Source organism: Xenopus laevis, chromosome 1L (genome assembly GCF_017654675.1).
Source record: "Xenopus laevis strain J_2021 chromosome 1L, Xenopus_laevis_v10.1, whole genome shotgun sequence".
In the NCBI taxonomy this organism is placed as follows: domain Eukaryota; kingdom Metazoa; phylum Chordata; class Amphibia; order Anura; family Pipidae; genus Xenopus; species Xenopus laevis.
This window is the reverse complement of record NC_054371.1, coordinates 194,569,606-194,582,483: the sequence shown is the minus strand read 5'-3', so window position 1 is coordinate 194,582,483 and position 12,878 is coordinate 194,569,606. Positions and strand designations below refer to the sequence as shown.

Genomic DNA, 12,878 nt, shown 5'->3' with positions numbered 1-12,878 from the left:
CCCAGAGACTATTATCCACTGCTACTATAGGCACCCCACCATCTCTCCCTACTATACCTGCTATCCCACAGTCACACTACCTTTCCAGAGACTATTATCCCACTGCTACTATAGGCACCATCTCTCGCTACTATAACTGCTATCCCACAGTCCCTTCCCAGAGACTATTATCCCACTGTTACTATAGGCACCATCTCTTGCTATATAACTGCTATCCCACAGTCACAGTCCCTTCCCAGAGACTATTATCGTCACTGCTGTGCAAACAGTTTACTTTTCCTTTAACACCATGTTGATGTAGCTAACAGTGTTAAATTCAGAAAGATGAAGTTAAACTAGCAAAGTTTCAACTTTTAATGAAAAAAAAAACCCATTGTGGCTTTAAAAGGAAAAAGTTAACATTCAGATGAATTTGTCATTTGATGATTTTCTGAAGTAGAAAAACAGTTAACACCATGTTATCTTTAGACATATTGTAAAATATAATGCATTTGTTTTTTGGGCTCCAGCCTCACTGATGGCTGCTGTAGAATGAAGTTATTAGAGCTAACTGCTGATAGTTGCTGGTACACCAGCTCTAAGACCACATAACTATGGATGTACAGCCCCCACTGGGATCTGCTTAATGTTGTGTTTATTAAGCCTGAATACTGACAAAGAGAAGCTCTACCCTATTCACTACTGAGCAGAACCTAATTGGTTTACAAAAGGTTACACTGCCTGATGCTCGTTAGGACTTGCTGAGCCCCACTAGTTTATCCCTCTGCACCAGGATTTACTCGTGAATGATTCACTTGTGAGTATCATTGGAACACAGATTAGTCGACTGAGCCGGCACAGAGTTCTATGTGTCATTCATCAGCAGGAAATTATATCAGACTGAAGGTAAAATGATATCACTCAGTGTTCTAATGCAATATTATGTTTATGAGGTAATATAAGCACATTGTAACACATTTTAAAATCAGTTATAGTTAAATGAATTATATTTAGTACTATTGGCACAGATCCATACATTGGGACAAGCACCTTTTGGCTTCTGCTGTAGCTGCTGGTTTGTTAAAACATATCTAAATGTGTTATTTAATGAGGGTAAAGCTTATTTGACTAAACTGTACCTATGAAAATAATTGCTCTTTTAATTTTTGCTTTTAATTTTTTGCCCTTTTAATTTAATTCCTTGGAACAGCTTTGCTAAAACATATCTAATTCTAGTACAACTAGGGTCCTCCGGCTGATGGAATGCAACTCAGCTGAGTGAAGTTATTTGAGAGTGACAGGGAATGCTTTATGGCAAGACAGAGAAGGCCATTAGTCTTAACATATCCTTGGAAAAAGTACAAATATATAATTCATTTTAAAAATGTATATTCTTATATACAGGTATGGGGCCTGTTATCTAGAATACTTGGGACCTGGGGTGTTCTGGATAATGGATCTTTCCATAATTTGTAATCTTCATATTTAAGTCTACTAGAAAATCATGCAAACATTAAATAAACCCAATAGGCTGGTTTTGCTTCCAATAATGATTAATTATATCTCAGTTGGGATCAAGTACAAGCTACTGTTTTATTACAAAGAAAAATAATTTTTCAGAATTTGGATAAAATGGAGTCTATGGCAGACATCCTTTTGAATAATGGGTTTCTAGATAACGGATCCCATACCTGTACAGGTTTTAATATTTACCATGTTGCCTTTGCCCCTTCTGGTTTTGTTTAAACTAGAACCTCAACATCAGCTGACGACTTCCAGGAGATTCTAGCAGCTGTATCTGGTGTGCTTAAATAGGTGCAGACCCCAGCAGGTGTATTTCATTGTGGCCACTTAAAGGGGAAGTTGAAATAAATACACCTGATTAGAACTTTACAGATATTGGACACTTTTTTTTTAAAGTGTTTATTTTAAAGGGAAAGCTATGTAATTGAAGAGCTGGGGGGCTGCATTTAGGGCACACCTATATTCTATATGTTTATAGTGTATGCCTTCATACATTGACACAAGCCATCTTTTTCTCTGAGGGCAGAACTGCACAGGAGACGTTGGTCATATAGACTTGCAATATGTAACAGCACTCAACATCACACGATTTTGTGGAATCAATGTGCTTTAATGAGAAAAGTCAGACTTTGTTGTTTTGTTCATACTACCATGAGCTGCACAGAATTGCAGCTGCCAGGACCTTTTTTCATAAACACAGGTATAGGATCTGTTATCCAGAATGCTCAGGACCTGGGATTTTCTTGATAATGGATCTTTCCATAACTTGGATCTTCATACCTTACGACTACTTGAAAATCATGTAAACGTTATATAAACCCAATAGGCTGGTTTTACTTCAAATAAGAATGAATTATAACTTAGTTGGGATCAAGTACAAGCTACTGTTTTATAATTACAGGGAAAAAGGAAACCATTTTATTTGGATAAAATAGGGTCTATGGGAGAGGGCCTTTCTGTAGTTCAAAGTTTTCTGGATAATGGATCCCATACTGTTTATTTTAGCTATATCTTCCCCATCATATTTTAAATGTAATTTTGTATATTTAACCAAACTGCCATATAATGTTTGTTATTAGCACAGAAACAAGCGGACTAAGCTACTATATTGCACTAGTTTCACTCTTAAATATGGACTTTCTTTTTTCACAGTAGGTAAATGAAAAATTTAGTGTAATGGGCTATACTTCAATCCTTGAAGCTTCCCTGTTGCTCTTGTGATGGGCTGGGCCAGGGTTGCCATCAGAATTTACAGGGCCACATACTATTGAGTTAGCAGGGCCCTTCTGCCCAAGGGGCCCCAATTATTAACCCATTTGTCACCTTGGTCCCTGGGCAGAGTGCGCTACCAACAAATAGAATGGGAATTGCCACACCCTGATCCACCACAGTCACAGACACTTATTTTGTTTTACATTTACCAGGCTACTAAAAGCTACACAGCTTGCACGGGAGGGGAGCGACCGCTAAGGTTTAATTATCCTATGATGTGTTTTCAGTATGGAACACCAATATGCACTACCATACTGGATAGTAACCATTTGGTCACTGGGCTGATCATTTGGATGACCTAAAAATCTGTTGCAACTTTAGTGGTGGTTCAGGGAACTGGGTAGAAGAAGGTATGGATTTTTGCACTTAGTTAACAGGACAGGGCAGCACCATGGATGCTTAGCCCATAGAGTTAATGCTGCATAATTGAGTGCTCTACCTGTGATGTTTCGACTTGTTGAAAGTGGTGGGTGCTCAACCAGAAATCCCTTTCCTTGCACGGGGAAAGAAGTCAGTATAGACAAAATTCAGAAGCACTCCAAACAAGGCTTGATAAAGGGTGCGGAGGGGTCCGAAACGTTGCCTTGTCTGTGAAATGCTTATGGGCTAAATAAATCACCTGTTTTCACACAGCAACTATTTTTTGGTGTGCTTCTGGATTTTGTCTATAGCCCATAGAGTTAAGTAACTGTATCATTTTATCAAAATAAAGTGCAGATGTGCAAACAGGAAATATTGCCATCCGTTGTTACATTTCAGGTGCCCAGGTAGACCTAATTCAGGTAAAAGGGCCCTGGGAAATGTTCCTATATAAAGAATTTTTTTTAAAAAATTTAAGGTTTCAGAAGCCACTTGATTGCTCAAGGCCAAAAAATCCTGCACAAACCTTATAACACATAACCGTTTAGTTATCAGAGTGAGTTTTAATCTAATTTGTATTGTTATTATTTGTTCTTTTCCATACATTAGTAATGGCTGGCAAAGGGAGAGGAAGGGCTGCCTTCACATTTGACATCCAAGCAATTGGCTTTTCAAGAGGTGAAACTCTGCCAGAGACTCAGCTAACACCCTTGCCAATCTTTCCTGTAAGTAATCTTTATATATGGATTATGTAATGCAAGAAAATACATTTTCAGTGGTTTTCTTTCATTTCAGCAAATGTAGGCGGCTGCCCCCACTCCAAAGAGGTGGGTTTGATTGGGACAATGACTATTTCTTCTATGTATTCCTGGCCCCTAACTGAATGTTAGTTAAGGTGACAATTGGGTTAAAACATATTTTTGATTACTGTGTTATGAGCTAAAGGGACCAAATGTTGGCTTCAAAGGGGGATCGAAACCTCAAAAAAGTCTTAGACTTTGAACGATAATTCCCATGGCCAATAAAGTTTAGAAAATGCCCACTATAAAACCTGTGTTCTTTAACTTTAAAATGGATGAATTGGCTGTTGTGTATTATTAATTCATTATGCATTGCCTAGCCAGACATAGCAGTACAGCCATCTGCCCTGTCTAATCCTTTTTCATTTTACAGTCCTTATCCAGGCAAACCATTGCATTAACATACCTGAGAATTTTATGGCCATGATATGGTGTGCCTGTTTTTCCACACATTTTCCAGGCTTGCATGCATTTTAGTACAAATTTTGACTTCACAGCTATTAATGGAAATCATTTTTGTTTTTGCTTTATTTTTCTACAGATGTTTAATATGCCCCTTAATAAAGTTTGAGAAACAGACTATGAAAATGAGAAAGATCCCATGCTGAAGGCTGTTTACGCTAACTCATCAGGAAGATGGAGAGTTTGCTTTATTGCAGCCAATAACAGTTTGATGGCAGTGCATGCATCTCACAGAAATAACTGTAATAAAGCAGTCTGGGGTTACACACACCATGGGGCTCATTTATAAACAATGGCCACATTTGTACCAGGGCAGTAACCCATGGCAACCAATCAAACAATTTTCAGTTCTCAACCTGCAGCTGCCTGAAAAAAAGATAATCCCTGATGGGTTATTGCCCAGGTGCAAATTTGCCCACTGTTTATAAATGAACCCCATGCTTTATAACAGAACAGTGTTTTTATTAGATCGCTGAGTATTATTATTAACTGGGGTAACTGACTCAGACACACATGCATGCAGTGGTAAAGGTAAGAGGAAAACGAAATCATTTCTGTCTGTTTTTTTTCATAGTCTATAGAATACAAACCTGTACCACTGAGAATAGGAGAGGATCAAGATTATATGCTCGCATTAAAACAAGAATTGCGAAAAACGGTGAAAAGTCTTCCATATTATATGGGCGTAAAAGCTGCAAAACAAAGTAGGTACAATTAATATATTGGATACTACTTAGCACAGAACTGTAGTTGTGTATAAATACAGAGAACTGAAAGCAGACTCGACATCTTGGTTCCACCTGGCACACACCAAGCTGAAAGAAGGCAAATCTGTTTTACATTGTGAATATGTCTTGGTACCTGCTGCATTTTAATTTACTTCTTTAATATAGGTTCTCTATAACTGTGTTGGTGCTAGTGGTGTTTATCACAAAGGGGTGGTTTTATTTTGACTTTTTGGTCTACTTGTGGCTCAGCGTTTGGTTAGGAGCTCATACTGAGGTTTTAGATCCATGAAAACAGCTGTCTAATTCAGTTTTTCTGCCCAAATGTCATTCCAGCTTTCAAATGGGGGGTCACTGAACCCATTTAAAAAAGAAATGCTCTGTAATAGTGATCGATGTTTTCCTCAACCCATAACCGACCTGTACACGACTGTCTGATGAGAACGCTGCATGTTGCGTCTTCATGTCGGATGCAATCAGCTTCTACATGCGACATTTGTGTTACTTACATTAGATTCGGTGCATCCGTCATGACGCCTGCATTTCCTCTCATCGCGTCGGAACGCACTGAAGTGCACTATGTAGTTCTACCCTAAATGTAAAGTTTATGCAACTTTTAATTACTCCTCTGTCTATTCAGGTCCTCTCCTATTCATATTCCAAAATCTTATTCATGGTCAGATTGACGAAATTGCAAACTTGAGAGCTGTTGCTGAATAACACGCTATAATTACTTAAAGGGATACTGTCATGGGGAAAAATTATTTTTTCAAAATGAATCGGTTAATAGTGCTGCTCCAGCAGACTTCTGCACTGAAATCCATTTCTCAAAAGAGCAAACAGATTTTCTTATATTCAATTTTGAAATCTGACATGGGGCTAGACATTTTGTCAATTTCCCAGCTGCCCCATGTCATGTGACTTGTGCCTGCACTTTAGGAGAGAAATGCTTTCTGGCAGGCTGCTGTTTTTCCTTCTCAATGTAAGTGAATGTGTCTCAGTGGGACATGGGTTTTTACTATTGAGTGTTGTTCTTAGATCTACCAGGCAGCTGTTATCTTGAGTTAGGGAGCTGCTATCTGGTTACCTTCCTATTGTTCTTTTGTTTGGCTGCTGGGGGGGGAAAAGGGAGGGGGGTGATATCAATCCAACTTGCAGTACAGCAGTAAAGAGTGATTGAAGTTTATCAGAGCACAAGTCACATGACCAGGGGCAGCAAGGAAATTGACAATATGTCTAGCCCCATGTCAGATTTCAAAATTGAATATAAAAAATTCTGCTTATTTGAGAAATGGATTTCAGTGCAGAATTCTGCTGGAGCAGCACTATTAACTGATTAATCTTGAATAAAAAATTTTTTTCCCATTACCGTATCCCTTTAAACACCGCAAATAATAAAAAATGAAAACCAATTGCAAATTTTCTCAGAATATCACACTCTATACTAACAGTTCCCCCCCCCCGGGCAAATGCCCCAAACTTGTTACTTACCCCTCCTTCTAGGTCCTCTCCAGCAGAGTTCACGGCAGCCATCGTCTCCCGAGCGCTCTTATTCCTGTATTCAGCTGCGTTTGGTAGCACATGCGCTGTAGGAGGCATTCACTTGTAAAGATCTTCTGTGCATACTCCGAAAATCACAACGTTTCCGAAAAAAGAAATCGGAAACTTCGTGACTTTCGGGCGCATGCGCAGTAGCTCCGTACCAGCGAATGCCTCCAACTGCGCATTTCCGATATCTTTTTTCGGAAACTTTGTGACTTGCATGCGCAGTAGATCCTTATCCTTATTTGCGCATTAATTACCCCAATGATGAGATTAGGCCACATCTAACGAAAGCTGGAACTGGATATCTTTTAAAAGAGAAGGAATTGTAGAATAACTGGGGGTACTAAGTTATTAGGCACCCCCAGTGATTCTAGTTGCTTACCTCTTACCCCAAGCTGGTACTCCTCTTCTTAAAAAAAATTACATCTATTGCAAGCAACTTGGCTGCAATTTTTTTTCCTGCTGTGGGAAATGGCATACACAGTTAAGAAATTTTTGCCAATTTGTGGGCCATCTATGCCCTCAGTTTAAATTGCTGCAGGGAATGTTTGGGCTTTGCGGGGTTGCAAGTAAAGCATCCTGGGCCTTAATTTTGTTTAAAAAGAGGAGCACCAGCCTGGTAGGAGGTAAGTTACTATAATCACTGGGGGGTACCTAATAACTTGCCATACCCAGTCATTCTACTCTCTGTCAAATAAAGGCAGCCATATCTGTGGAAAAGTGGAATCCTCCATGCTAATGCAGTGGATTGAAGCCATGCATATCTGAATGACTAATTGCTCCCAAACTGACCCAATTTTTATTCAAGTTCTGCAATCAGGTTTCTCATTGGTTGTAAACCGGCACCATTTATAAGAGCATTGGTTGATACCGAGGCCACACTAGCCTTCACTGTTTATGTCTAAATGTATATTCATCCATATTTTAGGCATTGAAAGGTACAGTATAAAGTATGAAGCTGAGGCTGAAAGAAAATTACAGATGGAATGGACACCAGGTAAGGTACCACTTGACTTGTTCTACTCCAAATTGTTTATGACAAACTGAGGCTAATTAACATAAACTCTAAATTGCACTAGTGCCTTTAGTAATAGCAGATATTTGCTATGTATTAGTCTGATGAATTGCATTGTAATTGGTGCAATATATTAGCTGTGTTGGTAAATTAGCCCCATTGTGTTGGCTGAATAGAATGTACAAACAACTGCACTGATTAAAAAAAATGCAATATTATATAGAAGAATTTGTATTATTTACCCTGTTTTCTACAGTAGTGATTACCTTGTGTATTTTACCAGACTGGCGAATTCTTCCAAGGGAGATGAAAGCTGTAAAGCCCAAAAAGAAGAAGAGCAAGACCAGTAAGTATCACTTATTATTATTATAGTATAAGACCTGTTATCCAGAATGCTTGGGGCCGAGGGTTTTCTGGATAACAGATCTTTCATTAATTTGGATCTTCATATGGTAAGGCTACTAGAAAATAATTTAAACATTAAATAAACCCCATAGGATTGTTTTGCCCCCAATAAGGATTAATTCTATATTAGTTCAGATCAAGCACAATGTACTGTTTTATTATTACAGAGAAAAAGAAAATACATTTTAAAAATTATTATTTTCTTAAAATGGAGTCTGTGACAGATGACCTTCCCGTAATTTGGGGCTTTCTGGATAACAGGTTTCCAGATAATGGTTCCCATACTTGATGTACTTGATGTTCTGTTCATTTTTAGGATATAGTTGAATCTGATTGAGCTGCAACTCACACTCAGTGTAGCCTTTAAGAGGCTTGGATGATTTTTTGGACAGATAATATGGAAGGCTATTGTGATACTAAACTCTATAGTTAGTATAGGTATGGGTATATAGAATTTATGTGAAAGTAGGGAGGGGTGTGTATGGATTCTGGGTTTTCATTTGGAGGGGTTGAACTTGATGGACTTTGTCTTTTTTCAACCCAATTTAACTATGTTACTAAGGGACATCTGGTTGGATGATTTTTGACACCAAGGTATGATAAGCACACAAACACACGAGTACTATGACTACAGGCATTATTACCTGGGGCCAGGTATCATTTGAATTTTAAGATGTTTATAAATGGTGTTAGAACATACAGCTGATTGCACTTTCTAAATAGCGAGGGAAAAAACAGTGGAAAAAAAACAAAACGTACAAAATATTTGGTTTTTCCAAATTCAGACTTTTTACATTCTCGGGGTATAATAAATCCCAAAAAAAAAAAATTTTCCCACTAAAAATTCGGATTTTATACTAAGGAAACGGAAAAAAAATTCAGGTTTTTGGCATTCAGAGTTTAGTATATAACCCCCTTTGTATAGCAAAAATCCCGAAAATATAAAACACAATCTGGATATGGAGTCACCTCTGGCATTTTGATAATATTCTTAGGGTTTGTTTTGTTTATCCTTAAGTAGAAACCTTTACTCTTTACTCTTTACATGCCTCATAATATTGACTTTTTTTTTTTTTTTTTTTACAGGTACCAAACAGGCAAAAGGTACTAAACCAGACTCTGGTGACATCTTGAAAAAAATAGAGGTGCAAATTTTGTTGTATTTGTTTCAGAACTGTTATATAGTGAACAAAGTACTCCTTATTGTAAAATATAAGGATACCATTAGTCACCAAGGACTTCCATGACCATATAAAAGCACAAGGCCGAAGGCAGAGTGCTTTTATACAGGTCATGAACCTCTGACGTTACTTCTAATCCTCATATTTTCCAATAAGGGGTACATTATTTATTGTAATACACAAGTTTTAGTGAGTCATGTGCACTTGTTTTTAAAAAGAGACTAGAATATTAATAGGAGAATAAAAGACCCGAATAGAATGACGAATAATGATATATAGTAATAACAATACATTCTATAACATACTAACTTAAAGTAAAGGTGAATTTTTTTTTTTAAATGTGAACTTTAATTTAAATAGAGAATTATGGAGTTATGTTAATTAAATACTCTTAGATTGCCCATGTATAAGAAACTCATAGTAACCAATCAGCATTACTGGTGCCCTGCTTAAATGCAAATATCTTATTGGCCAGAATGACTTACTGCACTTGGGGCAAATGGGGATAAGACTCTTGTATGTGAATTCAAAGTAAACCATTATCTTAATAAATATTACAATTGTAAATTAATTATTTAGTAATGTTATGCCTTATGTACTGTAAGTCACACCACAATGACCTGCTAATGGGCTTGTCCACTTTATTGCTTTCCATTAGGAACTGGAGAAAAAAGATGATGGCGAAGAGAAATCGGATGAAGAAAATGAGACTAAAAAGAAAGCCGGGGATGAGGAAGAAGAGGAGGAGGAGGGTGAGCCAGAAATTGAAGAGGAAGAAGAACATGAGGATGTAATGAGCCTTTTATTGATTTCTAATTTGCAAATCATTTAGCATGGAATGCAGAAATCTAGAAAACGAGGGATCTTGTTCTAGTATAATACTGAAAACTCATTTATCTTTCACGTATTTAAGGGATAATGTAAAGAGTTGTTGTTTGCTCTGGGTCTGTTAACCCTTAAGTACCAGTCAGCAGGTAACCCTTTATCCAGAAAGCTCTGAAATTCAGAAGGGCCATCTCCCATAGATTCCATTTTATACAAATAATCCAAATATTAGGAAATGATTTCTAAAAAAACCCATGCAGTGTATCTGCATGAAAAGATCTAGGAAGCTTTCTGTACTGGGTATAATATAGTGGTATAGTGAGCTACTAGAGTGGTGGTGCATCGCTCAAAGAACAACATCCTTACATTAGAATGATGATACAGGTATGGGACCTGTTATCCAGAATGCACGGGACCTGGTGTTTTCCGGATAACGGATCTTTCTGTAATTTGGATCTTCATACCTTAATTCCACTAGAAAATCATTAAATAAACCCAGTAAACTGATTTTACTTCCAATAAGAATTAATTATATCTTAGTTTGGATCAAGTACAAGGTACTGTATTATTAATACAGAGAAAAGGGAAATACATTTTAAAAAATCTGATTTGATTATAATTGAGTCTATGGGAGATGGCCTTTCCATAATTCTAAGCTTTCTGGATAGCGGGTTTCCGGATAACAGATCCTGCAGCAGGATCCTAGCAGCTGGTTTCATACTGGCATTGGGGCTCAGAACAGTGAAGTCTTTAGCCAGCACACTAGTCAAAAAGTAATTTTTCACATACCTCCACATTCATTTGTCTTGGGATAGTATTAAAGGGGTTGTTCACCATTGAGTTAACTTTTAGTATGATGTAGATATATTCTGACAAAATTTGCAATTGGTTTTCATTTTTTTTTCATTTGTGGTTTTTGTGTTATTTAGCTTTTTATTGAGCAGCTCTCCAGTTTGCAGTTTCATCTATCTGATTGCTGTGGTCCAAATTACCCTAGCAACCAAGCATTGATTTGAATAAGAGACTGGAATATGAACAGGAGAGGCACTTAATAGACAGATGAGTAATAAAAAGTAGCAATAACAATAAATTTATAGTATTAGAGAGCATTATTTTTTAGATGGGGGTCAGTGAACCCCATATGATAGCTGGAAAGACGAAAAAAAGACATTTAAAAAACTATAAAAAATGAAGACCGATTGAAACGTTGCTCAAAACTGGCCACTCTACAACATACTAAATGTTAATTTAAAAGGTGACCCACCGCATTACAGGAATAGTGGCAATATTTGACTTCCAGAGCTGAGCACTGCCTATGCAAGAGGCCCTCTAAGACAGAGACAAAACTGTTGGGGCTTATGCCTCAGGGTGGACTAAAATGCCTAACTTGAAACTGAGATTAAAGTTTAAACAATCAGAGATTTAGGGTACATGCTACTGAAATACTGACTCCAGGCACTTAGGGAGACATTTGGGCAGAAAAGCGGATACAGACGGCTGTTTTCATGGATCTGAAACTAGTGAATTGCGGGCCGGCTCGATACCCCCGGGACCTGCAGGTCAGGTGGGTTCGGGTCAACCTCGAACGCTTCTTCACGGGTGGCAGGCAGGTGCGGGGTGAGCTCTTCTCCTGCTCTTCCCGCCACCATCAAGTCCTGGCTTCTGACTTCCGGGTTTGTCTTTTAAAGACGCTGCGCCTGCTCGCCCCGCCCCTTTTGTGACATCATTGGCAGGGCGGGATGGCACAATTCTATAAAAGCAACCCTGAAGCATGAATGTGGGAGGGCGCGGGATAAGGGAGGACAGTGTTGGGGTTCGGGGAAAATACCGACCCGAGCACCACTATCCTGGTCCTAAACCCAATTTGAAAGCTGGAAAAAGTCAGTAGAAAAATGCAAATCATTTAAAAACTATACAAAATAAATAACGACAACCAACTGAAATGTTGCTCAGAACTGGCCATTCTATAACATACTAAAAGTTAACCTAATGGTAAACAACCCCTTGAAAAACACAGAATGGGGTGTGGTTGCACTGTAGTAGTAGTAGAAGAGGAATCCCTTCTATGAAAGCCCCATTTGTTCCACATACCTGCAGGATTAAAGTTTCACATGCTTATTTTAAGTCTGCAGATATCAAATACAATAATACTGGTGATTTGTGCAAATAAAACAATTGCTTTGATCTATAATTGTAACCATAAAATCCTGCATTGGTTATAGAGCTACTAAACTCTTTGGTTTTTATCTCTGTAGGAAAATGATTATATTGCTTCCTATTTTGACAATGGAGATGATTTTGAGGGCAGCGATGACAATATGGATGAAGCTACCTACTAGATGTTTAAATACATGGATATACAAAAGACTTTTTTTTATTTTTAAGAGCGTCTGACTAGATACATTTGTGTACTTAGTTCCACGTATAGTGTTTATCAGCCCAAGCAACCAAACTTCTAGCCCTTCATCTTATCAGCACTTATCTTTCAGGTGCACTTGCTGTGCCACCATCTGTGTATCCAGTTCAACACTCATTGCATCTGGAATCTCCAAATGATAAACGAAGACCATGCACTGAACATAAAGTACTGGCACAGTATGATGCTGACGTACATGGAAATCATACAGCTGCAAAAGCTCTATACAGACCAGGAAGCTACGTTACCTTTTCATGATTTATAGGTTTTCCATATGTATGGATTGGGAAGTCATTTATGTATAGTTAATGTTAAAAGTTATTGTACTGCTAAAAATATCACTCATTAAAATTAGTTTCATGAAAAAAA

At 37.8% G+C, this 12,878-nt stretch overlaps 1 protein-coding gene across 2 annotated transcripts; it reads left to right on the top strand.

Moving 5' to 3' along the window:
* The first annotated feature begins 684 nt into the window (after nt 1-684).
* polr3g.L (polymerase (RNA) III (DNA directed) polypeptide G (32kD) L homeolog) lies at nt 685-12,878 on the top strand. Of its 2 annotated transcripts, none has more exons than XM_018250696.2 (8): nt 685-885; nt 3,745-3,860; nt 4,972-5,101; nt 7,596-7,664; nt 7,966-8,028; nt 9,174-9,232; nt 9,927-10,058; nt 12,583-12,878. In XM_018250696.2, exons 2-8 carry the CDS (start codon nt 3,747-3,749, stop codon nt 12,772-12,774), a joined length of 759 nt encoding a protein of 252 aa, XP_018106185.1. In that variant the 5' UTR covers nt 685-885; nt 3,745-3,746; the 3' UTR covers nt 12,775-12,878.

Coding starts and splice junctions, on each gene's coding strand:
- polr3g.L (XM_018250696.2), top strand. CDS start 3,747: ATGGCTGGCAAAGGGAGAGGAAGGGCTGCCTTCACATTTGACATCCAA. Junction 3,861..4,971: donor CACCCTTGCCAATCTTTCCT/GTAAGTAATCTT, acceptor TTTTTTTCATAG/TCTATAGAATACAAACCTGT. Junction 7,665..7,965: donor ACAGATGGAATGGACACCAG/GTAAGGTACCAC, acceptor GTATTTTACCAG/ACTGGCGAATTCTTCCAAGG.